The 26,150-nt window shown below is 43.5% G+C and overlaps 2 protein-coding genes across 4 annotated transcripts in view; both read left to right on the top strand.

The window, feature by feature from the left end:
- The first annotated feature begins 86 nt into the window (after positions 1-86).
- LOC110507497 (ras-related protein Rab-1A) lies at positions 87-2,243 on the top strand. The gene is made up of 6 exons (XM_021587519.3): positions 87-256; positions 552-624; positions 838-933; positions 1,038-1,133; positions 1,251-1,382; positions 1,549-2,243. Exons 1-6 carry the CDS (start codon positions 243-245, stop codon positions 1,771-1,773), a joined length of 636 nt encoding a protein of 211 aa, XP_021443194.1. The 5' UTR covers positions 87-242; the 3' UTR covers positions 1,774-2,243.
- A 315-nt stretch (positions 2,244-2,558) lies between these two features.
- LOC110507499 (mitochondrial import inner membrane translocase subunit TIM50) overlaps positions 2,559-26,150 on the top strand; it is a 31,923-nt gene continuing 8,331 nt past the window's right edge. Inside the window, exons 1-7 of one of the 3 annotated variants that reach the window (XM_090224394.1) lie at positions 2,559-3,204; positions 4,378-4,537; positions 5,250-5,281; positions 17,707-17,728; positions 23,217-23,275; positions 24,164-24,283; positions 25,359-25,463. In XM_090224394.1, coding sequence (XP_090080520.1) covers positions 2,905-3,204; positions 4,378-4,537; positions 5,250-5,281; positions 17,707-17,728; positions 23,217-23,275; positions 24,164-24,283; positions 25,359-25,463 — 798 coding nt within the window. In that variant the 5' untranslated portion in view covers positions 2,559-2,904. The remainder of the gene's footprint in view (positions 3,205-4,377; positions 4,538-5,249; positions 5,282-17,706; positions 17,729-23,216; positions 23,276-24,163; positions 24,284-25,358; positions 25,464-26,150) is intronic. The other 2 variants (XM_090224395.1, XM_090224396.1) reach the window with 2 other exon arrangements.

Consider the following 26,150-nt stretch of genomic DNA (forward strand, 5'->3'; position numbering starts at 1 on the left):
TCTGTGATCAGTCATTTCTGAAGCTAAACCAGGCTACAGCTTTAAGACTCAGGTACTGACCACATTGAAACATGATCTTCGGCTTTAATAAATGATAGGACTCCCGGCTCATCATACAAGGTGCTGGTGCTGTTTGCCCTCTGAAGGACGGAAACACAATGCATCTGTGAAAAGCCAAAGATAACACAGACGTTGTATTCCTTTTCTTTTACGTTCTGCCCTCTGGATCTGGATATCTGGCCATGAATCCTGAATAGTAAGTAGTTATGAGTTGTGAGTGACAATGGCATTTATAGCATTATTTGTGTGGTTGTCGAAGTAGGATGTGGTGTCATGTTTAGGTAGGCTATTGTCTTGGATAACATTGTAGCTACTGTTAAAGGCCCCTTTAGGTTTATGGTAGAATAAAATGCTCTCTGAACTTGGGACACTTTTTTGTTGCTTTGTATGCAATAACCATAGTGTATGTTAGGTCTATCAATGGTGTGTTTATTTATTTTTCATCCTACTTGATATAATCAACCTAAATAATAATGTAATGTATTCCTCAGCGACTACCTGTTCAAGCTGCTTCTTATAGGAGACTCTGGTGTCGGCAAGTCTTGCCTGCTCTTGCGGTTTGCGGTAGGCATTGTGTTAAAATAGAATGCACACAATCTTTGGTGTTGTTCCATATAGCAATGAGTCTAGTGCAAACAGAAAGCGAAGGCCATTTCCTTTGTGGAAAGGACACTGCAAAATGTCATCAAACCCAGTAATTAACCACTGTTTGAAGGTTTGTTCAGCCCATTCTCCCATTGTAAATAATAGAACTGCTCAGTGGTCTCTACTCCTCAGGATGACACCTACACAGAGAGCTACATCAGCACAATCGGGGTGGACTTTAAGATCAGAACCATTGAAATGGAACAGAAGACTGTCAAACTACAAATTGTAAATACATATTTACAAGACAAACTGCATAGCTCCAGTTGTACATTTTGGGGATGTGGGAAAGATTGTTTGTAAATTCAAACTGTTTGATCTATCTCTCCTAGTGGGACACAGCCGGACAAGAGAGGTTCCGGACCATCACATCCAGCTACTACAGAGGAGCACATGGGATCATCATTGTATATGATGTCACTGATCAGGTAATACAGTGTATTTGAACTCCTCCTCTCTATGGGCTGGATTGACCGTCTATTGCATCGCAATGTACCTGAGCTAGAGATAAAACTATACATACAAGATTTCAACTATTTTGCCAGGAGTCCTTTAACAACGTGAAGCAGTGGTTGGAGGAGATTGACCGCTATGCGTGTGAAAATGTCTCCAAGTTGCTTGTGGGAAACAAGTGTGACTTGGTCTCTAAAAAGGTAGTGGACTTTGCCACTGGTCAAGTAAGTGTCTGTTCTCATTCATAAAATGCTTGTGTCACCAATGCACAATAGATTCCTCATTAACTACAAATTACTGTCAATCATAGGTATTGTGCTTTTGTTCCATTGTGTTGTGATAAATGACATAAAATTCTGCGCTCTCTTTTTCTTGGTATGATTGCTTCAGGAATTTGCTTCATCCCTAAAGATTCCATTCCTGGAGACCAGTGCAAAGAATGCTGATAATGTAGAGAAATCATTTTTAACCATGGCCTCTGAAATACAGAAGCGTGTTGGAAGTGATGGTGTTCAGAGTGAGGCTGCTAAAGTGGGCAACAAGATAAACAGTGCACCCCTTTGGCCTGGGGGGAAAGAGGAGGCTGCCGCAGAGGAGGGGAATTCTTGTTGCTAGTGCCATACACAAACTACAGAATAAGAGAATCAATGAGTTTGGACACTATCTTAATTTCCTTTTGTTTTGTTCAGAGATGGTAATTGATCCTTGTGAGAACAGCTATGCAATAGTTATGCAACAGTGCATAGAATGTGCCCCGCGGGAAAGGCACCCTTTGAATTAGTCGGTACCATTCTAATGTAATAGCTGAACACAGACAGCAACCGTGCTACCTTTGAATGGCCTGGGTATCGAACATGTGACCAAAAAACAACAGTTGATTTACCCATGTGGGGTAGGTGAATGTTTGCTTGATGCTTTGAACATGTAAGGTGAATTTTGGGTGTAATTTTATCTGTAACATTTGTGAAGAACTGATTGTTTTGGTTACCACTGGTGGTCAACATGTACTTTTTTCTTGTGTTAAACACTTTTTGATTAACGTTTGTTGTTTAATGAAGACAATAAATTATATATTTGCGGCTTAATTTGTTTTCTTCATTGCTTTTATGCATAATGCACTGTTAGTTGAAACTTGTTGATGTATAGGAACAATTTGATCAACTGATCCCTTAAAATAATGTCCACAAATAGAGTGGTGCACAGGTACAACAGTTGCAAATCATCCCTGGTACATCGGTGCAATCATAGAAATAGAATCGTTCTATAGCTGTGGGTGCAACACACATAACCTGAAGCAGATGCAAGCAACTGTGTTGTTATGGCTACCCTCTAGTGGTCATGAATATTAGATATAGAGAAGCAAAATAGAAGCAACATGAAAAATAAAGTATGGCAATGATCGTTGCTATGCTCTACGGAAACACAATTTATAACAGGGTCTAAAAGTTTAACATTTGAAAGACAAATCAGTGCAAACTAAGCCATGTCATATAACCTACACTGGTCGAAGGGAATAAGAGTGGTACAGGAATATAAAATACACTTTGTTGTATTACAGTATATAAACTGCCGTTCTGTACAGTGCAGGGATGTATTTTAAACAGACTTTGGGCACTGCCATCAGTAATGATGGACATTTTGGGTTGTATTCGAAGGTCAACGAAATCTTTGTTTCGATTGGAGAAAAGGCTGTAAATACCGCCCTATTTTGTTCCACATGACCTTTAACGATTTTTATTGCATTTTATGGCTGTCGCTCAGAGTAACATAAGCCAATCAGGCGCGTTTGTCCTTTTCACTCGCGCTATGTTCACCGGCTCTGTCCCTTTCAAGATGTCGGCAACGTCGATGTTCCCCATGTGTGTCCGGGCGAGCAGGGGCCTCCTCAGGCTCAGGAACGGAGGGAGAGGGGGTTCAAACTCCACGGGGGTGGCCTTGATTCGGGCACTTTCCACTGAGAAGCCGCAAACAGGAGATGGCAGTGCTACAGGTGGACTCGCTCAAGCAATTCTGCAAGAGAGGCTTCAGCAGCAACAGAAGAGTCAGGTGAGTCAAGCTAGCTAGCTGACATTCCTCCATGCTTGGTTAGGTCACGTTAGCTAGATATACATTATTTTAACAAGCAATGCTACAGAAAAGCCAAAGAGACACTTAATCAATTAGCTGGTTTGGTTTTCATGAGTTGTCATTTCCAGTTTGTTGAACCTCCTAGTCTCTCACGAGGCTATTCTTTTCCATTTATACACCCCATTTTGTGCTGAACCAATACATTCGCCGATTTAACATATTGAACTAGGCTATCCTGCCATCCATGTCATTCCAATTCGGGATCCTTGACCATAAAACCTAACCTTAAACCATACCCTAACACTTAGCTAAACCATTTACATTTCACCTTCAATGAGGCAGTGACGTCCCAAGGATCCCAGATAACACGGACCCTGTCATTCAACTGGCTATATCCAGTCCGCTAGCTAGCTAGTCTACCAACATTGCCTTTGCTACTAGCTGTAATAATTAGCTAGTTAGCTAGCTACATATCTTTGTTTTCAATTGCCAGTGAGTTAGTGTTACCTAGCTAGTTAGTTAACGTTCGCTAATCACCAGCTTACTTTCACATGTCACACATCCAGGCATATTCCAGGAGATAAACGAGCCTTATATCATGACACTAGTCAGCTAGCTAGCTACCAAGTGGATTCATCACCTAGCCAAGTAACGTTAGCTAACTAGCTTTACCTAGATATACAGCTAGCTATGCGCTTATACTCCCACATTCAGCCACCATCTATTTATTTTTCATACATCAAGGTACAAGTCTAACATTACATTAGATATATGGTATCTGTCAAGGTTTTTTACATTTTTTTGAATATTTTTTTTTATAACTTTTGAAGGTCGGGTATACCCTCCACGCCCCCAATGCATTTCCTGCACGCACACACATTAATCTTGTCACAGTTTAATAACAGTGCAGGATATTTTACTTTAAATGTAATCTCTAAATCTTTCGAATCTATGACCAATGTCTTAAGTCACTGAGTTAGTTTGATTTGGTACTAGCTTCTGGCATATGCATAATCTCATTTCCCTTTAAATGATACAAATTCCATATTTTCCAAGCTATTCTGTATTGTAGCTATGTATTCCTAATATAATGTCTAGCTGGCTTGTGTTAGGAAATATAAAGGAATTTGACCTGGCTGTTTGCACTGACAGGGACAGCCCCCTCCAGAGGGGGATGGGGACTCGGAGCAGAAGCAGGACCAGGGAGAGGACAAGAAACAGAAGGAGAACACAGCCTATGCCAAGAAGATGGTGATGCGTTTAGCAGGCCTGATGGGGATAGGGGGTGCCGTCGGCATGGTGTACGTATTCGGTGAGTCCGCCTTTTCCCTCTTTGGTCCCCTCCACTCTGTCAGAGCAGCAGCATGTCAAGGGCTGACACTTAACCAGCAGCACTAGTGAAAGTCATACTGAAGATAGTGGAGTGATTTGGGACACGCTCTCCTTGCTCTGTGGAATATTTCCTTTTAGGAAGGCATTCTTGATCATTTGTTTTGAGCTTTAGGTGAATGGGCATTTTGAATATTACTTGAATTTCAACTCATCTCAATGGTGTAGAATTTGGATCAGCTGTTTCTTTGCACTCGTCTTATGTCTTTCTCAATTGTGTTTAAAAATAATAATAATTTAAAAGCATGTCTGACTCTTCTGATCAAGTTACTGTTCAATAGCTGTTGTTTATGAATCAAAGATACAAATTCCTTAGCATATTCCAGTGTTATTTTACTTACTGTCAGCCTAACAGGAGTGACAGTAATGGATGGTGGAATTGGAGAAGACATGACCATACTTGTCAAAAGGAATGGCTGAATGTTTCACGATGTCTGTCTCTCTTCTGAAACACATGACACATTGTGCGATGCCATATGCTTTTCAGAAGTAATTTGATTTGTGGACACATGGCATCTGATACATGTAATGCAATAAATACTCATGTTTCAAACAGATGTATAATATCATAGCTCTATAATATCATAGATGTATAATACTATCATGAGTAATGTGTTTTTCCTCCCTATCTACAGGTAGCAATTCAGTGGATGAACAAGGAAATGCGGTATGTTTTCATTAACATGTTTAGATGTAGAACATATGGTCTATTGCCTTATGACCAATTATTAAAAAGTAGAGGTAAAAGATTTCCAGACGAAGTACTGTCGAACTTCAAGCAAACAGTGGCTTGTGCCAGTGGGTTTTAAAGTGTGCATAATGGGAGGTGGTGATGTAAAATGACACACTTATCACACTTCTCAGGGAGATCCCATGTAGCTCGTCAATTGGTTCAAGCTAGCGCTTGCGGTGTGTATGGTTTCCCACAAGGCACATCGGGGACTAGAGGTGTGAGTCTGGGAAGGTGGCTACTTCAAAGAGCACACTTCTTTCACCTTTCAGGTGTGGTCCTGTTGTCCACTTCAAAGGGCACTGTTGTCAGCCTACTGTAAATAGTCTGTTAACTGCCAGGGGTCAAAGGTGTGGGGTTAGGAAGGTGTGCATTTTGAAAAGCACACTTGTCAGGCTGCTGTGAGTGGAGTGTGCCAGGCCTCTTAGGGCTGGATCCCACACTTGTCCCTGCAGACTGGAGGAGCTGTTTAATTTGAGGTCTTTGGGTGTCACTGTGAGAGAAGTCCAAGGATCCTGTTCTCATCCTCTATTGCTTCCTCTCTGGAACCAGAGGAGCCTGAAGTCTGCAACACCTTTCCAAGGCTCAGCTTTTATGATGTGAATCCTCGATCCCTGAGTGAATTGATGTCCATTTACTCAACACTTTTTGAATGAAAACCTCATCATAGTACATGAGGTGACCAGCTACTTACAGTGCATTGCGAAAGTATTCGGCCCCCTTGAACTTTGCGACCTTTTGCCACATTTCAGGCTTCAAACATAAATATATAAAACTGTATTTTTTTTGTGAAGAATCAACAACAAGTGGAACACAATCATGAAGTGGAACGACATTTATTGGATATTTCAAACTTTTTTAACAAATCAAAAACTGAAAAATTGGGCGTGCAAAATTTATTCAGCCCCCTTAAGTTAATACTTTGTAGCGCCACCTTTTGCTGCGATTACAGCTGTAAGTCGCTTGGGGTATGTCTATCAGTTTTGCACATCGAGAGACTGACATTTTTTCCCATTCCTCCTTGCAAAACAGCTCAAGCTCTGAGGTTGGATTGAGAGCATTTGTGAACAGCAGTTTTCAGTTCTTTCCACAGATTCTCGATTGGATTCAGGTCTGGACTTTGACTTGGCCATTCTAACACCTGGATATGTTTATTTTTGAACCATTCCATTGTAGATTTTGCTTTATGTTTTGGATCATTGTCTTGTTGGAAGACAAATCTCCGTCCCAGTCTCAGGTCTTTTGCAGACTCCATCAGGTTTTCTTCCAGAATGGTCCTGTATTTGGCTCCATCCATCTTCCCATCAATTTTAACCATCTTCCCTGTCCCTGCTGAAGAAAAGCAGGCCCAAACCATGATGCTGCCACCACCATGTTTGACAGTGGGGATGGTGTGTTCAGAGTGATGAGCTGTGTTGCTTTTACGCCAAACATAACATTTTGCATCGTTGCCAAAAAGTTCAATTTTGGTTTCATCTGACCAGAGCACCTTCTTCCACATGTTTGGTGTGTCTCCCAGGTGGCTTGTGGCAAACTTTAAACAACACTTTTTACGGATATCTTTAAGAAATGGCTTTCTTGCCACTCTTCCATAAAGGCCAGATTTGTGCAATATACTGATTGTTGTCCTATGGACAGAGTCTCCCACCTCAGCTGTAGATCTCTGCAGTTCATCCAGAGTGATCATGGGCCTCTTGGCTGCATCTCTGATCAGTCTTCTCCTTGTATGAGCTGAAAGTTTAGAGGGACGGCCAGGTCTTGGTAGATTTGCAGTGGTCTGATACTCCTTCCATTTCATTTTTTTGTATCCAAATCCGGCTATAAACTTCTTCACAACAGTATCTCGGACCTGCCTGGTGTGTTCCTTGTTCTTCATGATGCTCTCTGCGCTTTTAACGGACCTCTGAGACTATCACAGTGCAGGTGCATTTATACGGAGACTTGATTACACACAGGTGGATTGTATTTATCATCATTAGTCATTTAGGTCAACATTGGATCATTCAGAGATCCTCACTGAACTTCTGGAGAGAGTTTGCTGCACTGAAAGTAAAGGGGCTGAATAATTTTGCGCGCCCAATTTTTCAGTTTTTGATTTGTTAAAAAAGTTTGAAATATCCAATAAATGTCGTTCCACTTCATGATTGTGTCCCACTTGTTGATTCTTCACAAAAAAAATACAGTTTTATATCTTTATGTTTGAAGCCTGAAATGTGGCAAAAGGTCGCAAAGTTCAAGGGGGCCGAATACATTCGCAATGCACTGTACCTAATATTAAGGTTCCTTGTGCTTACAGCAATGTATCACCATTTTACTATACATGACACACTTAATCAGAGGGTAAAATATCATCCAAAAGCCACTTGCCTCAAGATGAACATACTGTAGTTGGCAGAGATGACTCTTGAAATCACTAATGTTTTCAGAGGCATTAGCTTGGGCAGGATGTGTGGAATGAGAACAGGATGGTGGGCAACGTCCTCCACAGGGCACATGTCTCAGGTAACTGTGATATGTGCCAGGGGTTAGAGCTGTGGGTTTGGGGACTTTGACATTTCTTAGGGCTCACTTCATCACCAAAGACCCTCATTTGGTGTTTTATAGTTAACCTGTGGCCACTTCAAAGGGCACATTTCTTAGGCTGCTGTGATTGAGGGGTGTGGGCCCTATATGATAATGTGGCCTTCTGCCATGGGTTAGAGGTGTGGGTTTGGGAAGGTGGGCACTTGAAAGAGCACACTTCTCTTACTTCAAAGGGCACACTTGTCAGGCTGTGAGTGGAGTGTGCCAGACCTATTGGTGCTGGATCCAACACTTCCCCCTTAGACTGGAGGAGCTGTGTCAATTGGAACCCTTTGGGTGTCAGTGCGAGAATTAGCTGGATCCTGTTGACATCTCTATGGATTCCTCTCCAGAACCAGAAGAGCCTAATGTGAACCCCTGGCCCACATGTCCAATGGAAGAGTCCTAAGATAGATTAATGCAGTTACATCCAAGGGCCATCTTGTACAGCAGCATAATTGGGCTTTGCATTCATCAGTAGCCAGAGGTTTTAAGGCTACTGAAAACATGCTACTGAAAACATGACTAGTCATTTACACTTTCTGTGAGTTTCTGTGGGGAGGAAATTAGGTGTTCATTCTTGTACTGAGGGACATCAGTAGCTCTACAACCAAGTCTTAGGTTAAGTGATCTATTTGGTCCTGTTTGGCACAAATATTTGGTCAGATATCCTGGTCTGCGGTTGTACACCTCTGGCACACTTTCTCATGAAGTGTTGCCCATCATGTCCTGCCTTAAGTGAGATCAAGCCACCAAAGGGTACACTTCTCAGGAGATTGGCCTGTGTCAGTGTTTAAAGGTTTGGGTTTGGGGCTCACTTATTTCACTTCTCATGCCCTGTTGTTCACTTTACAGTTTAAGCTTGTTCCCACTTCAAAAGGCACACTTGTTAGGTTGCTGTGAGTTGTGGCCCACTTCCAGGGGTTCGAGCTCTGGGTTTGAAACTGTGTGTAGGTGGGCACTTAAAAGAGTGCTTTTCTCACTTCTCACCCATCACCCACGTCAAAGGGCTCTTGTGGGCACACTTGTCAGGCTGCTCTGAGTGCAGTGTGCCAGGCTTCTGGGTGCTGGATCCCACCCATGTCCCCCTCAGACTGGAGGAGCTGAGGTGTTTGGGTGTCACTGTGAGAAAAGGAGCTGGATCCTGTTCTCATCTCTATGGTGTTCTTTCAGGAACCAGAGAAGCCTAATGTCTGGAACACCTGTCTGATGGAAGAGTGCAAGGGTAGATTAATGCAGTAACATTTCAAGGCCAATCTTGTACAGCAGCATATCTTTGGCTTTGCATTAATGCAGTTGCCTCAAGGTTCTAAGGCTGAACATGCTAGTGAAAGCATGACTAGTCATCTACACTGAGTCTCTGGGGGGATAAAATAAGGAGCCACTCAATTTTGTACTGAATGACATCAGTAAATCTACAGCTGTATCGTATGTCAAGTAGCCTTTGGATTTGTTTCTGTTTGGCTCCCATTTTCCCCTGTTTTGCAATCGATTAAAAGTATTATCTTGCAATATGAAAAACAATTTTGTCACTAGGGCAGTGGTCACCAACCGGTTGATTGCGATTGACTGGTCGATCATCAAGGCATTCCTAGTCGATCGCCAAACATTTCTGTAGAAAAGCTCACAAGAAAGGCTTGTGCTCATTTTTAAAAATGTATTATTCCTATTGCGCTGTTGGCGGTAGGTGCACTTGATTCAGAAGCCCTGTAGGCAGTGTTCCCATTTCCAACCAGCAAATCGGATCGCTCAAATCGCCGTTCCTACAGCTTCCTCGGCCACAGCATACTTGGCTAAGTGAGATTTCATAACTTTTAAAACCATGACCAGAGAGAGACTTAAGTATTTATTCAGCGCTGTCAACACGGTTTTTGTTCAACAATATTACAAAGCTTAAAAGCGCTTCTCCCTACTTCCATTTGCTTCTGCAGATACAATGACTGAGTAGCCAAGTGTATCTGCGTTTTTATTATTAGGAGCTTTTCGTGTCTATTTTAATATCAAGGAATATTTCACTTTCTCAGGTCATGGGAACAACTTTTATTTGTGCGTGAGGAAGATGCAGTGCGACTTGAGTTTGGCCTTCAGGTTTGGCCTTCTGGTCAGTCTCAAAGATGGAGGAAGAGAGCAGGGACTGTGACTGAAGGTCACTGTCATGATTTGACCTCGTTTTGTCTTTCTCCAGAGTTCCCAGTTGTCTTGAAATCACCTTAATCATCAGATGCAGGTACCATCAGTCCTGTAAAATAAAAAAGCACATTTTTAATTTATTACAGCACTTGCAGCTGTGCCTCGCAAGTGCTACACCAACTGATCTATTTTGTTATCAAAGCTTGAGTTTTGAAATATAATGTGGTCTGAGAAGAACAATATTGGTAGGCCAGGCATGTAGCCAATATGCTGTGAATAATATATTAGGCCTTCTGCACAACCCTCCATTCCTACAGAACTCTTTTTAGTAGGTTAATGTTCTTTTTAAGTTTAAAAAAAAATTCTGAGCGATAGATCTCTGCTTGCTTTTTGACTGCAAAAGTGATCTTGACTCAAAAGGTTGGTGACCACTGCCCTCGGGGTTGGACTAGTTTCTGCTGGATTTCCAAAACGGATACATTTTTTTCAGGTCCGCTGAGCGCAAACTTGAATGTTGTGAAAATTCTGTGCACAGTGACGGCCTACCGGGGAACAGTGGGTTAATAACTGCCTTGTTCAGGGGCCGAATGGCAGATTTTTACCTTGTCGGGGATTCGATCCAGCAACCTTTCGGTTACTGGCCCAACGCTCTAACCGCTAGGCTACCTGCCGCCCCTATTTGATCATACCGGAGTGGCCTACCATTAAAAAAGAAAACTATGGGGAAAATGCATTCAATAACATCTTGACATGGAAATAGCTGTTTTATCATTCAGCCTACAGTAGCTGCAAATGAGTGGTGTTCAATGTAAGCCTACATTCCATGAGAATTTTGGAAGAAAAGAAACATGCAGGGCTTGACATTAACCTGTTTTATCCACTTGTCCTTCAGACAAGGGGGTGACAAAATTTTTTGTTTGATTCAAGAAACCACGACAAAATGAAATGCATTATTATTCCTATACCATTTATTAGAGAATCACAGAATTTATGCTAACTTCTTATTCAAGCCTATCTCTTTACCTGACAGGTCTTGCGCTCTTGTAGGAAGCTATCACTTCCCCATTGCTGACTACCAATTATCTATAACTTGGCTATTAACTCACTAACTAGTGAAGGATATGAACAAATGTGCGTACTTGGCAACATGCAGCTTTCGCTTTGATCTCAAAACAAGCGCATCTACTCACGACCGCTCATGCTGTAAACAAAGAATGACCCAGATCCATATATGACAATGAGTGAAGTTCAATCTCGTACTTCTCTGCGCAGGCAGTCCTGGGGAGCTGCAAGCAGCTTAGAGGGAACATTGGTGACGACCAATTCTCATTCCTTTCACTAGCTCAAGCACCATCTCTTATAATGCTCCTTACCAGTTTGTTGCTGTGAGGGTCTATGGTCTCATATTGTAAACTCTAGTCATTTTTTTAAAACTGCATTGTTGCTTAAGGGTGTGTAAGTAAGCATTTCACGGTAAGGTCTTCACCTGCTGTATTCGGCGCATGTGACCAATAGCATTTGATTTGAACTATTTTCATCTCAGAGCTTTGAGTGGCCACTTCCTGATGTTTTGTGAGTTCCCATGACCATCCTGTTGCTGTTTCGGGAACATGGCCTGCTCCCAGTCTCCTGGGCCTCTGCCTCAGTGTTGTAACGAGGTGTGAAATGCCCCTAAATGAGCACTCGCACATCTCGTACAATGTCAACCTCCTCTGAAAGTCCAATTTGGCAAACCCAAGTCTTTTCTGAGTTAATTCACTGCTCTGTGTTAGAAGTGGTTCTTAAGCAATGCTTTAATGGGCCAGACATGCTCTAGTCAGAGCAGAGGCAAGGAATATTTATGTTCTAGCAACATTCTAGCCAAATTCAAATAAATTACTATAAAAATCTAACTTGAACTTCATGAAATCACACACTTTTGGCGAAAGCAAACAATGCTATTATCTGAGGATAGCACCCCAGTAAACAAAGCGAGAAGCATATTTCAACCCTGCAGGTGCGACACAAAACGCAGAAATAAAAATATAATTAATGTCTTACCTTGTTGGCACTCCAATATGTCCCATAAACATCACAAATGGTCCTTTTGTTCGATTAATTCCGTCGATTTATATATTCGAAATTTCAATTTATTTGGCAAGTTTGGTTCAGAAAAACACTGGTTCCAACTTGCGCAACGTGACTACAAAATATCTCAAAAGTTACCTGTAAACTTTGCCAAAACATTTCAAACTACTTTTGTAATACAACTTTAGGTATTTTTTCACGTCAAAACGGGATGATCTGTGTTAAATACAGGAGGAAAACAAACTGTAGCTAGCTTTCTGGTCACGCGCCTCTAACAGTAAACTTCAAGTTACACTCATTCTGAACAGTGCTACTTTTTCATGACACAAAGGAATAACCTCTACCAATTTCTAAAGACTGACATCCAGTGGAAGCAGTAGGAACTGCAAGAAGGTCCCTTAGAAATCTGGATTCCCAATGAAAACTAATTGAAAAGAGTGACGTCAAAAAATAAAATCTGAATGGTTTGTCCTCTGGGTTTCGCCTGCTAAATAAGTTATGTTATACTCAGACATGATTCAAACAGTTTTAGAAACTTCAGTGTGTTTTCTATCCAAATCTACATATTTTATCTTCTGGGGATGAGTAGCAGGCAGTTGAATTTGGGCATGCATTTCATCCGGACTTGAAAATACTGCCCCCTGTCCCAAAGAAGTTAACAGCTCGGAAAATTCCAGAAAATGTCAAGGCTTTGAAGCTTCTGTTAGGCTAATTGACATCATTTGAGTCATTTGGCGGTGTATCTGTGGATGTATTTCAAGGCCTACCTTCAAACTCCGTGCCTCTTTGCTTGACATCATGGGGAGATCAGCCAAGACCTCAGAAAGAAATGGTAGAACTCCACAAGTCTGGTTCATCCTTGGGAGCAATTTCCAAACAGTTTTCAACTGCACATGGGGACAAAGATCGTACTTTTTGGAGAAATGTCCTCTGGTCTAATGAAACAAAAATAACTGTTTGGCCATAATGTCCATCTTTATGTTTGGAGGGAAAAGCGGGAGGCTTGCAAGCTGAAGAACACATCCCAACTGAAGCTTGGGGGTAGCAGCATCATGTTGTGGAGGTGCTTTGCTGCAGGAGGGACTGGTACATGTCACAAAATAGATGGCATTATGAGGCAGGAAAATTATGTGGATATATTGAAGCAACATCTCAAGACATCAGTCAGGAAGTTAAAGCTTGGTCGCAAATGGGTCTTCCAAATGGACAATGACCCCAAGCATACTTCCAAAGTTGTGGCAAAATGGCTTAAGGACAAAAAAGTCAAGGTATTGGAGTGGCCATTACAAAGCCCTGACCTCAATCATATAGAATATTTGTGGGCAGAACTGAAAAAGCGTGTGCAAGGAGGCCTACAAATCTGATTCAGTTACACCAGCTCTGTCAGGAGGAATAGGCCAAAATTCACCCTACTTATTGTGGGAAGCTTGTGGAAGACTACCAGAAACATTTGACCCAAGGTAAACAATTTAAAGGCAATGCTACCAAATACTAATTGAGTGTATGTAAACTCCTGACCCACTGGGAATGTGAGGAGAGAAATAAAATCTGAAATAAATAATTATTTATATTATTCTGACATTTCACATTCTTAAAATAAAGTGTTGATCCTATCTGACCTAAGACGGGGAATTTTTATGAAGATTGAATGTCAGGAATTGTGAAAAACGGAGTTTAAATGTATTTGGCTAAGGTGTATGCAAACTTTGCACTCCAACTGGTAGCTCTTTTTGAGAGTGCATGATATTCATGGCTAGTTCCATTAATTATAAAATCGGGGACAGGGCATGGCAATAAGGTCAGGTCATTGATAATGATTTGTTTATGAATTTAAACTAATGTACTGAACTGACTCCAACCCCGACTAGCTTTAGCATACGTTACACTATTGGTTTTGGAAAGGAAGGTGGAGAAGCTGGACACAATGTACTAGACATTACTGACATAGGAGTTGATACTAGAGGTCGACCGATTAATCGGAATGGCCAATTTCAAGTTTTCATAATAATCGGAAATCGGTATTTTGGGGTGCCGATTTTCCTATTTTTTTTATTTATTAATTTTTTTACACCTTTTATTTACCTAGGCAAGTCAGTTAAGAACACATTCTTATTTTCAATGACGGCCAAGGAACGGTGGGTTAACTGTCTCGTTCAGGGGTAGAAAGACAGATTTTCACCTTGTCAGCTCGAGGGATCCAATCTTGCAACCTTACAGTTAACTAGTCTAACGCAATAACGACCTGCCTCTCTCGTTGCACTCCACAAGGAGACTGCCTGTTACGCAAATACAGTAAGCCAAGGTAAGTTGCTAGCTAGCATTAAACTTATATTATAAAAAAACAATCATAATCACTAGTTAACTACACATGGTTGATGATATTACTAGATATTATCTAGCGTGTCCTGTGTTGCATATAATCTGACTGAGCATACAAGTATCTAAGTATCTGACTGAGCGGTGGTAGGCAGAAGCAGGCGTGTAAACATTCATTCAAACAGCACTTTCGTGCGTTTTGCCAGCAGCTCTTCCTTGTGCGTCAAGCATTGCGCTGTTTATGACTTCAAACCTATCAACTCCTGAGATGAGGCTGGTGTGACCGAAGTGAAATGGCTGGCTAGTTAGCGCACGCTAATAGCGTTTCAAACTTCACTCGCTCTGAGCCTCGGGGTGGTTGTTTCCCTTGCTCTGCATGGGTAACGCTGCTTCGATCTGGTGGCTGTGGTCGTTGTCTTGCTTGTTCGATCCCAGGGAGGAGCGAGGAAGCTATACTGTTACACTGGCAATACTAAAGTGCCTATAAGAACATCCAATAGTCAAAGGTTAATGAAATACAAATGGTATAAAGGGAAATAGTCCTATAATAACTACAACCTAAAACTTCTTACCTGGGAATATTGAAGACTCATGTTAAAAGGAACCACCAGTTTTCATATGTTCTCATGTTCTGAGCAAGGAACTGAAATGTTAGCTTTCTTACATAGCACATATTGCACTTTTACGTTCTTCTCCAACACTGTTTTTGCCGTATTTAAACCAAATTGAACATGTTTCATTATCTACTTGAGGCTAAATTATTTTATTGATGTATTATAATAAGTTAATTCAGTATTGTTGTAATTATCATTATTAAAAATCCATTTAAAATGTTTTTTAATTTTTTTAAATCGGCCGATTTGAATCGGTATCAGCCTTTTTGGTCCTCCAATCGGTATCGGCGTTGAAAAATCATAATCGGTCGACCTCTAGTTGATACGACTCAGTCATTTGCCTGCCTTTCCTAAGCTTATCTCTGACTGAGATGTCTAGTCTGAGTGCTTTAAATTCCAAGGTTGGCTGCCAGCAAAGAATCTCTTGGGCTCCACACAGTCTACGCAAACGGAGCCAACAGAGGTTCGTTTGCATGGCCCGCTACGTAGTTATACATACATTTGTGAGGCTGAATTTTTGCAATGCAAACAAACCTCCGTCGACGCCGTTTGCATAGACTGTTGACCTCTGTAGGACAAGTGAAAAGGATGTTTTCCCAGCCTCATTCTCCTTACACAGCCACAAGAGGGCACTCTAGGCTGAGTCTGTGGCTGTGTACCTTTCTCCCCATTGGCCCATCACCTTACCTTTGCCCTAATATACAGGTTTATCTGGCACATTATAAAATGAATCGAATGTAATATAATTGGGAAATAAGTTGCTATAGATAACTGCTTATCTAAATCATGTACAGTGTTAGTGATCAAATGATGTACATTATATAAGGGAAACTCCTTATAACCATGCACAGGCAGCAGGGGGCGTAGTTGTGTAGTCTGTCTCCAACTACTGCAACCCCCTCAGGGCAGCCTTGTTAGGGAGGAAGGGGTGTTGAGAAGGGGGATAAAACAACTCCAGCCCACAACCTCTGTTCCCATGTGGTGGCCCCAGCGTGCAGCATGTGGTGGCCCCCCGGCTGGTTCTCTCTCGCCGGGCAGGCAGGCAGACCCCCAGGTGGCAGATGCAGCTGAATATTCATCAGCTGGGAGATTTAATTTGTCTGGTAATTGGTGGGCTTGTGTTGAGCGCTGCTGAAAGTGTCACCACGAGGGAGGGGCCAGGGGGAGGGCTACACATTGGCATGACTGCACATAACGCACAGAGACATGCAGCAGCGCCCCGGTTCAATATACTGGATATTATTACACACTATACACACATGCTGGGCTGTCCAGGTGGAGAGTAGAACATGAGTGGTTTGGACGGTCTTGGTGTCTGTGCTCTCAAGGAGAAAATGGATCTTTTTTTTTATTTTTATTTTTTTAAACTTTGGTACCTTAGTCCCTGTCTAAAGAACTGTTAAGACTTTGAAGCATTGGTACAGATTTTCTGTTCAGTTTCGATCAGTCTGCCCCTGGGCCAAAACCGGTCCACAAGTGATTTGGGGCCTGTCAAATCAGCAGGAATTCAACTAAAAACAAGTTTATTTGAGGAAAACTGTTCCCAAGTATCCCCACAAAAAAAGATGTGATCTTGTCTCAATGTGATCAAGGTATGAAATTGTTTATTTACAGATACAAAATCTCATTTTGGGCTTGCAGTGTACGAATGTATTATTTTCTGACCCCCTGGCCATTTTTTTGCTGACAAAAATCGACCCGTGTCTGAATCTATAGCCTACCCCTGGTTTAGATGCATAGGAGAGATTAAATGCTAACTAGCCTGGATGGCTATCAACTTCAATAAAGGAATATTCTGTAGTATTTGAGAGGTGTTGTGGCTGTTTGGACCCCGCCGAATTGTCTGACACTGACGTTTGAACGTCAACACAACCACAAAATGTCATGTTAGGCCATGCCATGCTAGGTAAAGCTCCGCCTTATCTCAGCTCACTGGTCACGATGGCAACACCCACCCGTAGCACGCGCTCCAGCAGGTGTATCTCACTGATCATCCCTAAAGCCAACACCTCATTTGGCCGCCTCTCGTTCCAGTACTCTGCTGCCTGTGACTGGAACGAATTGCAAAAATCGCTGAAGTTGGAGACTTTTATCTCCCTCACCAACTTCAAACATCAGCTATCTGAGCAGCTAACCGATCGCTGCAGCTGTACATAGTCTATTGGTAAATAGCCCACCCATTTTCACCTACCTCATCCCATACTGTTTTTATTTATTTATTTTTCTGCTCTTTTGCACACCAATATCTCTACCTGTACATGACCATCTGATCATTTATCACTCCAGTGTTAATCTGCAAAATTGTAATTATTCGCCTACCTCATGCCTTTTGCACACATTGTATATAGACTCCCCCTTTGTTTTCTACTGTGTTATTGACTTGTTAATTGTTTACTCCATGTGTAACTCTGTGTTGTCTGCTCATACTGCTATGCTTTATCTTGGCCAGGTCGCAGTTGCAAATGAGAACTTGTTCTCAACTAGCCTACCTGGTTAAATAAAGGTGAAATAAAATAAAATAAAATGTACCTTATGCGTTTGCCATATATTGTAAATCATGTCAAGAGTTTTTCTGTCAACAGTACCATCTGATTGACACATACCTGGCAATCACGCAAGTGTGTGTGTGAAGTGGAACGTTTCTCACTTTCCTCCTTCGGTCTTCTCTTTCAGATTCCAGATCAGTTTGACAATGGTGAGTTGTTTCCCCAATGACTGACGCCACCTGTGGTATTCAGTCTAATCCATAAGGTGTTTTGGAGAGGTTTTCTTTTCTCAAAGTTTAGTTAGCTTCGAGATCAGTGTTTTTATTTTGGTGTCTGAGGCTTTTGGCACACCTGTGTTCCAACATCTGCTCCTGGGCTATAAAAGGATCTCACATTACATCAGTTGTGTTTTATAGCTGAAGTAAAGGTAAAGGCTACATAAACATGGAATAACAAAGCTCAGACAGCTGTTGGTGGTTAACTTGCGAAGTCTTAGCCCTGTTTACAGTTCCATTAGATTTGTCTATAAAAAATTGAGAGAGCTTGTGGGCTGTTTGCTTGACCTCTAACAATCTAATACCCAACATATCCATACAACGTTCACAACACCCTCCACCCATTCATTGACAGTGGTTCAGATGAGGCCCCCCCTCCCCTCTAACTTGCCTTTTCTGCTGTCAGCCTAGGATTGCGGGCAGGAAAGGGGTTGTATGAGCGATCAAACCCACTGAGAAATGCCACCTTGCAGGGGTCCCACACCCAATGCACAGGCAATGCCAACCACCCCCCTTTGTGTGTGACTACCACCCTGTACCCCTCCATATTCCCCTCAGTCATCCCTATAAACTGCCAGGCTGACAACCTGGTGGAAAGGGTCTCATGACAAGACCGACACAAAGGAAAATGGAAATGACATTGTGTTTCTCTCCATTTTTGTAAATGTTTAAGTTGTTACAACCCGTTGGTTGCCCCAATAGATTAGTAGTCCTCAATGTCTGTCTGTTGGTTTTTTCATTCTGAGTGCACGTTTGGCCAGTGTGGAGCTGAGAGGGAATGTGTAGCATTTTGATAGGACTGGCTATGCTATTGAAATTACAGGAGGGTAAAGCAGGGGTCATGAGTCGCGAGGTGCCTCCCTCCCTGCTTCAAAGCTATGCTAATGCCTGGGACAGCTGCGGCCCTTTCTAAAAATCTGAAAGGACATGGGGAAGTCTCCTCTTTAAACGCGTAGCAATGTTATACAAATAATTACTTAATTCCTCACGATGTCACGCTCCCCAAAGTCCACTACGTCTGTCTATCTGGGAACGTTGCTGCGTCTCTATTACCTTAGTGCCCAGAGTGCTGCTACAGCTGCTGTTATTGGCCAGCCCAAATGCACCCACAGCGTTCAATACCCCTAATGAAGGCCTGAGGAGGAGCCCCCAGAGGAGTGTAGAGGGAGCATTCCTGCCCACGTGTCCCTCCAACCCAATTTGTAGAAGGCAAGTGAAGGGGATGGGGGGGGCAGCACAGCCTGGATGCCTCCACTGGATGGGTCCTCGGGGACCTGGGGCATTGAGGTCTGGCCTGCAAACAGACGTGCTTATGAGACCCGTGTCGCCATGGCAAGTGATGGTATTCAGAGCACCGGCATTTTGCTGAGGAGGAGCGTTGGACGCTGTGACTGTGATGAGCTCCCCAAAAAGCACCCTGTTGAGGCCACACTGTGGTGTGTGACATGCAGGACTGCTTTCAAAATACTCACCGAGGTTGGAAGGTGTTGCTTTCTCCTAATGTGTACTGTGGATCTAAGAAACGGTCTTGATGCAGTATGCAATCAATCAGTACACACACCAGATGTTTAGGGGGAGGGGAAAAATTTATTGCTTTAATCTTCAAGCACTATTATTAGGCTTAACTCACTGACTTGTACTTTTCAGAGTCATTTCATGACTTGGAAGACGTCATCTCTTCCTGTCCATTTTATCAGATCGATTCACCCTCTGTGTCCCAGTTAGTATCCCACAGCTAGAATCCTCAGAGCGTGTTTGGCTGTGAGTTGAGGGGCGGTTCTGTACGACCTCCATGTTTGCTCGCTCTGTGACAGAGACGTAAAGCCCCAAGGAGGATAAAGACCACCAGGGCTCCAAACAAACTAACCAACCCAGCCTGCCTCCTGTACCTACTGACCCAACCAACAGCCTGTGTCCCTAAGCTGGGTATTCTAACAGAGTGGCCTCCTGCCTCCTGCCCCCACACCCCTTACCCCCACTGCAAAGAGCGAGGCCGGACAACCGTTTGTCACGGCCCAAGAAAGAAGCGATTGACAGCGCGAGCCAAAAGCAAGAGCCCCCCCCCCCCCAAAAAAAAGAAACTGGGGAGAAGAAAGGCAATTGAGTAATAATGGCCTTAAGCAAACTAGCGGAGCATATGCCACCCCAGTCGAGGATTAAAGGAGGCCTTTGTTATGTCCGGAGGCCCGGCCATCGATCTTTCTCGCTCTTCCTCCTTTCCTCCCTTCGTCCCTCCCTACTTCTCCCCTGTTTAAATTGTCATCTCTCCCGAGAGCAACAGCCTATTACACTGGCAAACAAGGTTCGGACGAGGCTGCCTGACCAGAGTGTTGCTGCTTGTTAAAGCCTACTTTTCTGGCCTTCCTTTCAGTCAATATCGGTCCAAACTGTGGAAACGGACTGCTTTGTTTTTGCTATAATGGGGGTTTTGCTTTTGATGAGACTGAGTTTGATCAGTCATAATGACAGCCAACAGTTACCAATGGAGAAAATGGAGGTAGCTTCCCCACCTCACTCATCATTGGAGGACCCACTGTGGCCTGGCTGACAAATATTCATCTCCTCGTCATCCTTTTCCTGTCATCCTCCTTTCAATCTCATCCCTCCACTGCTATCCCCCTTAGCCATATTCCACATTTGCGCACACATACTCGTATGCATACACATGCCTCTGCAACCCCCGTCCCTCTGCGAGGGGGTGTAACGATACCCAGCCTGGCTTGGCGCTCCCATGGGAGAGGTTTGTCAACGTGGTCGGTCACAGTCCCACACTCTCTGGAAGAGTATGTACCTCCCAGGCCAGATAAAAAAGGAAGGGGGGGGGGGGGGGGGGGGGTGTTTAACCAGGTCACCCACTCCCAGGCCTGCTGTTACAGAGGGGCCTGACTGGTTAAACACACTGTGGCTGCAGGTAGGCCGGACACTATAGGCTCATAGAGACCTATTCCAGGTTTCTCACTCCCTCTCTGTCCCAAATGACTTCACACACCAGAGTCACCTGGCGGCTGCATGCTTTAGCTGAGTGGTAGCATTTGCCATGAATTTACTGAGATGTTATTTGTTGGGACCAATGCTGCAGTCCCCGATGCTGCAGTCTTAAAACGGAAATCAGCCATAGAAACAAAGCTTTTTAACAAACCAGGGAGTCTGCTAAGAGATGGGGCTGGATAAATGTAACCACTCAAATTCAGCTATGGATGCAAGGACTAACCATTCATGCTATTCAAATTAGCCTCAAAACATAGTATTAACCATGTCGTGTTTGACATTTTCTGATATGCCACACTAGTCAGGTAAATGGATTAGCTTGGCATTTCTCCTGTTGACAGGGATGTAAACAAATTTGGGCACAACGTTTGAGAGAAATAAGGTTTTTGTGCATATGGAACATTTCTGGGATCTTTTATTTTCAGCTCTTGAAACATGGAACCAACACTTTACATGTTGCGTTTTTATTTTTGTTCTTTGTATGTAGCAACTGCTGATTGCCCCTTTTTTTTATTGTAAATTGTCATTTGTTAGGACTGCAGCTGTGTACATTCTACCACCACCAGAGTTGGCTTGAGTCAGTCAAGAGTTTGGACACACCTACTCATTCCAGGGTTGTTTTTTGTTTTGTTTTTTACTATTTTCTACATTGTAGAATATTAGTGAAGACATCAAAACTATGAAATGACACACACAGAATCATGTAGTAACCCAAAAAGTGTTAAACAAATGAAAATATATTTGAGATTCTTCAAAGTAGCCCCTCTTTGCCTTGATAGCTTTGCACACTCTTGGCATTCTCTCAACCAGCTTCATGAGGTAGTCAAATGGAATGCATTTCAATTAACAGGTGTGCCTTCTTAAAGGTTAATTTGTGGACTCTCCTTAATGTGTTTGAGCCAATCAGTTGTGTTGTGACATGGTAGGGTGGTATACATAAGATGGGCCTGTTTGGTAAAAGACCAAGTCCATGTTATGGCACGAGCAGCTCAAATAAGCAAGATAAATTAGTCCATTACTTTTAAGACATGAAGGTCAGTCAATAAGGAAAATTTCAAGAACTTTGAAAGTTTCTTCAAGTGCAGTTGCAACAACCATCAAGCGCAAAGATGAAACATGAGAACTGCCACGGGATAGGAAGACCCAGAGTTACCTCTGCTGCAGAGGATCAGTTCATTAGTCACAAGCCTCCAGAAATTGCATCCCAAATAAATGCTTTACATTGTTCAAGTAACAGAAACATCTCAACATCAATTGTTTAGAGGAGACTGTGTGAATCAGGCCTTTGTGGTTGAATTGCCAAAAAGAAAAAACTACTAAAGGACCCCAATAAGAAGAGACCTGCTTGGGCCAAGAAACGCATGGCAATGGACATTAGAGCGGTGGGAATCTGTCCTTTGGTCTGATGAGTCCAAATTTGAGATTTTTGGCTCGAACCGCTGTATCTTTGTGCGATGCAGAGTAGGTGAACGGATGATCTCCGCATGTGTGGTTCCCACCGTGAAGCATGGAGGAGTTGTGGGGTGCTTTGCTTGTGACGCTGTCAGTGATTTATTTAGAATTCAAGGCACACTTAACCAGTATGGCTGCCACAGCATTCTGCAGCGATATGCCATCCCACCTGGTTTGTGCTTAGTGGGACTATCAGGACAATGACCCAACACACCTCCAGGCTGTGTAAGGGCTATTTGACCAAGAAGGAGAGTGATGGAGTGCTGCATCAGATGCCCTGGCCTCCACAATCACCTGACCTCAAATCACATCAAATGTATTTATATAGCCCTTCGTACATCAGCTGATATTGCAGTGCTGTACAGAAACCCAGCCTAAAACACCAAACAGCAAGCAATGCAGGTGTAGAAGCACAGTGGCTAGGAAAAACTCCCTAGAAAGGCCAAAACCTAGGAAGAAACCTAGAGAGGAACCAGGCTATGTGGGGTGGCCAGTCCTCTTCTGGCTGTGCCGGGTGGAGATTATAACAGAACATGGCCAAGATGTTCAAATGTTCATAAATGACCAGCATGGTCAAATAATAATAATCACAGACCTCAACCCAATTGAGATGGCTTGGGAAGAGTTGGACCGCAGAGTGAAGGAAAAGCAGCCAACAAGTGCTCAGCATATGTGGGAACATCTTCAAGAAAAAGCATACCTCGTGAAGCTGGTTGAGAAATGCCAAGCTGTTGTCAAGGCAAAGGTTGGCTACTTTGAAGAATCTCAAATATAAAATATATTTTGATAACTTTTTTGTGTACTATGTTATTTCATAGTTTGGATGTCTTCATTATTATTCTATAATGTAGAAAATTGTCAAAATAATAGCCCAAGGGGAGTTTTGGTCCACGTACACTAAGTGTTCCGTCTTGAGTATGGTGTGTTGAGAAATTATGTTCACTCCACAATGTTTACAGCTGACATTTTATCTCTCTTACAGACACCCCGGTTATCCAACAGTTGAGAAGGACGTTCAAGTATTTCCAAGATTACAGACAGGTGGGTGATGATAAATAAACACAAAACAGAAGAAACGGTTTCTGACACTCCCACTAGCCTGATCAATGGATTGTTCCACTCAAGTCAGCCTTTTCCTCCGAGGCCTGGGGGTGTTTCTTTCAGGGAGGTAGAATAGAAGGTCCTTGTCCATTAAACTCCTGGGTTAACCGCTGGTTTGGGATATTTATACTTGGTGAGACTGAGAGCCATGTTAGGTCTCTTATCTGTCTGTCTTTACTGAAGCAGAGGCAGGTGCAGCCACACCGCTTCGAGCAGGAAGGCGCCTCTGCATTAGCCTGCAGCTGCTGTTCCGTTAGACCCCTGTCCACACATACACACAAATCCATCTCCCTCGTAGGTCTTTGATCTCTTCAATGGAGCGTGAACAGCCCCCGGTCTCCGTGTGTGTGTGGATACACATGCACGCACACCCTTTCCTCCCTGTATCTCGACAACACACCTCCCCCCCTCGTCCTCCCTGCCCTTGGGTCTCCTGAACATGTCAGTTCTCTCTTCCACGCGTCCCATTTCCCTCTTGCAGCTGGTTCTTACAGGATTATGGCTTTATGGGGTTTGCGGTGATGAGGCCAGCAAACAAACTAAGGAAGCTCTAATGCTCCTGCATTCCCACATAAGCAGCCAAATACAGTCTCCTCCAATTTTACTACGGTGAGCCGGGAGAGGAAAAACATCTAATGAATGAGCTGAAGTGTTAAAGGGATAGGCCTCGTTCACCACAAAATACAAATGGCATACTTGAGAGAGAAAAAAATGTAATAGAGCTTGGCTGTTGTCAATTGACCCACATAGTTCTGATGTGCCTCTTGCTCTTCTCACCGCAGCATTGTTATTGTATAGTTGTGTGATGTCATGTCTGTGTGTCCCCAGATGATCATTGAGCCCACGAGCCCCAAGCTGCTTCCTGACCCCCTGAGGGAGCCCTACTACCAGCCTCCCTACACCCTGGTCCTGGAGCTCACAGACGTCCTGCTGCACCCTGAGTGGTCGGTACGTACCACCCCTTTCCTCCCCAACACCACCTCACCCACAACCTTAAATCCTGGCACCAGGCCCTGGCTGGGTGACCTGGATGCCTTCTCTCAGTACAGCCTTGAACACAAGCTGAAACATTTAATTGTTTCATTCCTGGGGTTGGATGGTACATTTATCATTCATAAGTAGACTTGTTTTTATTTGTTTACTTAGGCTTTTACCTCAAGCCCCCCCCCCCGTTCCTCTGTGTGGCGGGGTGGCCATCTGGCCTGTGGGTCGCTGGGGGCCCACCACTAGTCTACCTCCGCTATCTCCTCACACATTACCTGTGGCTTCCACCTGGCCCTCTCAGAGCCTGTCCCAACCCTTACTCTAACATCACCCTCCACCTGGCCCCCTCAGAGCCTGTCCCGACTCTTACTCTAACATCACCCTCCACCTGGCCCCCTCAGAGCCTGTCCCGACTCTTACTCTAACATCACCCTCCACCTGGCCCCCTCAGAGCCTGTCCCGACCCTTACTCTAACACCACCTTCCACCTGGCCCTCTACCTGAGACCCTCCCTACTCCCCCTTACCTGAGTGGTCTCCATGCCCACTCCCCCTACAAGTGCCAGACAGGTGGGGCACGGCCGTAACCCGACACCTGCCCTCAGCAGACAGCCGCCTGGCGGCCCTGCACGCAGAGCCTTTGATTTCTGAAGAAAAGACCAGTGGCTTTTTGTGTTAACACAGGCCTGCACCCAGGAGGTCGTCCAAAGGCTTCATCTGCCATAAACTGCTCCGTTTAGGCTGTCGAAAAAGCTAAATGTATGCCTGTAAATATACCACTTTATAACCTGACAGACTAATGAATCATTCACTGGTTGTGTGCATTTATGTGGATTGAATAGTGTCTGTCGAAAAAATTAAAATGTTACCCTAAATATAATAAACTGATGATTTGAAATGGATTATTCACTGACTATTTTTGTGGATAGCTTTCAGTGAGTGTTCTATCTATAAGGAATGTATCCCATTGCTGTTGGGAGTTGTTAGTATGTCTTTAAGCAGGTGAGGCAAACTGGTTTGTTCTCCCGTCCTCCCCACAGCTGGCTACAGGCTGGCGCTTCAAGAAGAGGCCAGGCATCGACTACCTGTTCCAGCAGCTAGCCCCTCTCTACGAGATAGTCATCTTCACTGCTGAAACAGGCATGGTGAGTGACATGACTGAACGCTTTTCTGGCGTGGGCCAATGATAACTTGCAAGATCTTGTCACGCCATTATTGTACCGTGATGGTTTCAAGTACAACTTTGCAGTCCTACGTTTTACGAATGCTCTTCTTTGAGATGGAATTTTCCATAAATAACCCACCCATCTTTCTGTACCTCTTGTGGCAATCAACATTGCAAATCTATAGGTGTTGCAACATAACACATTAACTGCTGAAATAAGTCACATGCCACATGAAGCATTTTGGATTGGTTAAGGCACAGACCTGCCTGCCTCACCTAACAGTCACCTGCCGCAGCCTCCCTCTGCCACAGCCAATCAGGGCTGCTTTTACCGCCTGGTGTAGCTTAGCTCGTTTGTGAACGCACACTGCACCTGTCACCTCCCCCTACAGGTCTCCCCTGTAGACCTTTTGTTCTAATGGACAATGACCCACCCCCGAAACAAAAAGGTGTTTTGTCACTCCAAACTAGCACTGTTGACGATTCTTGATATCAAACAACATCCCTAGTGTTGTTGAGTTTGACTGTTTTTGTTGTTTTGGCACCAATATGTCTCGCCCCTGTTTGTCCTAATTACATACGTCTTGGCCAACAGGCGGGCTCAGAACGGTATGCCTTTTGGGCTGCAAATACCCCTTTTATTTATGCCAACATTTTCTATGCAAAT

Source organism: Oncorhynchus mykiss, chromosome 27, assembly GCF_057628025.1.
Source record: "Oncorhynchus mykiss isolate SJ-2025 chromosome 27, ASM5762802v1, whole genome shotgun sequence".
Lineage (NCBI taxonomy): Eukaryota > Metazoa > Chordata > Actinopteri > Salmoniformes > Salmonidae > Oncorhynchus > Oncorhynchus mykiss.

Coding starts and splice junctions, on each gene's coding strand:
- LOC110507497 (XM_021587519.3), top strand. Junction 625..837: donor GCCTGCTCTTGCGGTTTGCG/GTAGGCATTGTG, acceptor TCTACTCCTCAG/GATGACACCTACACAGAGAG. Junction 1,383..1,548: donor TGGACTTTGCCACTGGTCAA/GTAAGTGTCTGT, acceptor TGATTGCTTCAG/GAATTTGCTTCATCCCTAAA.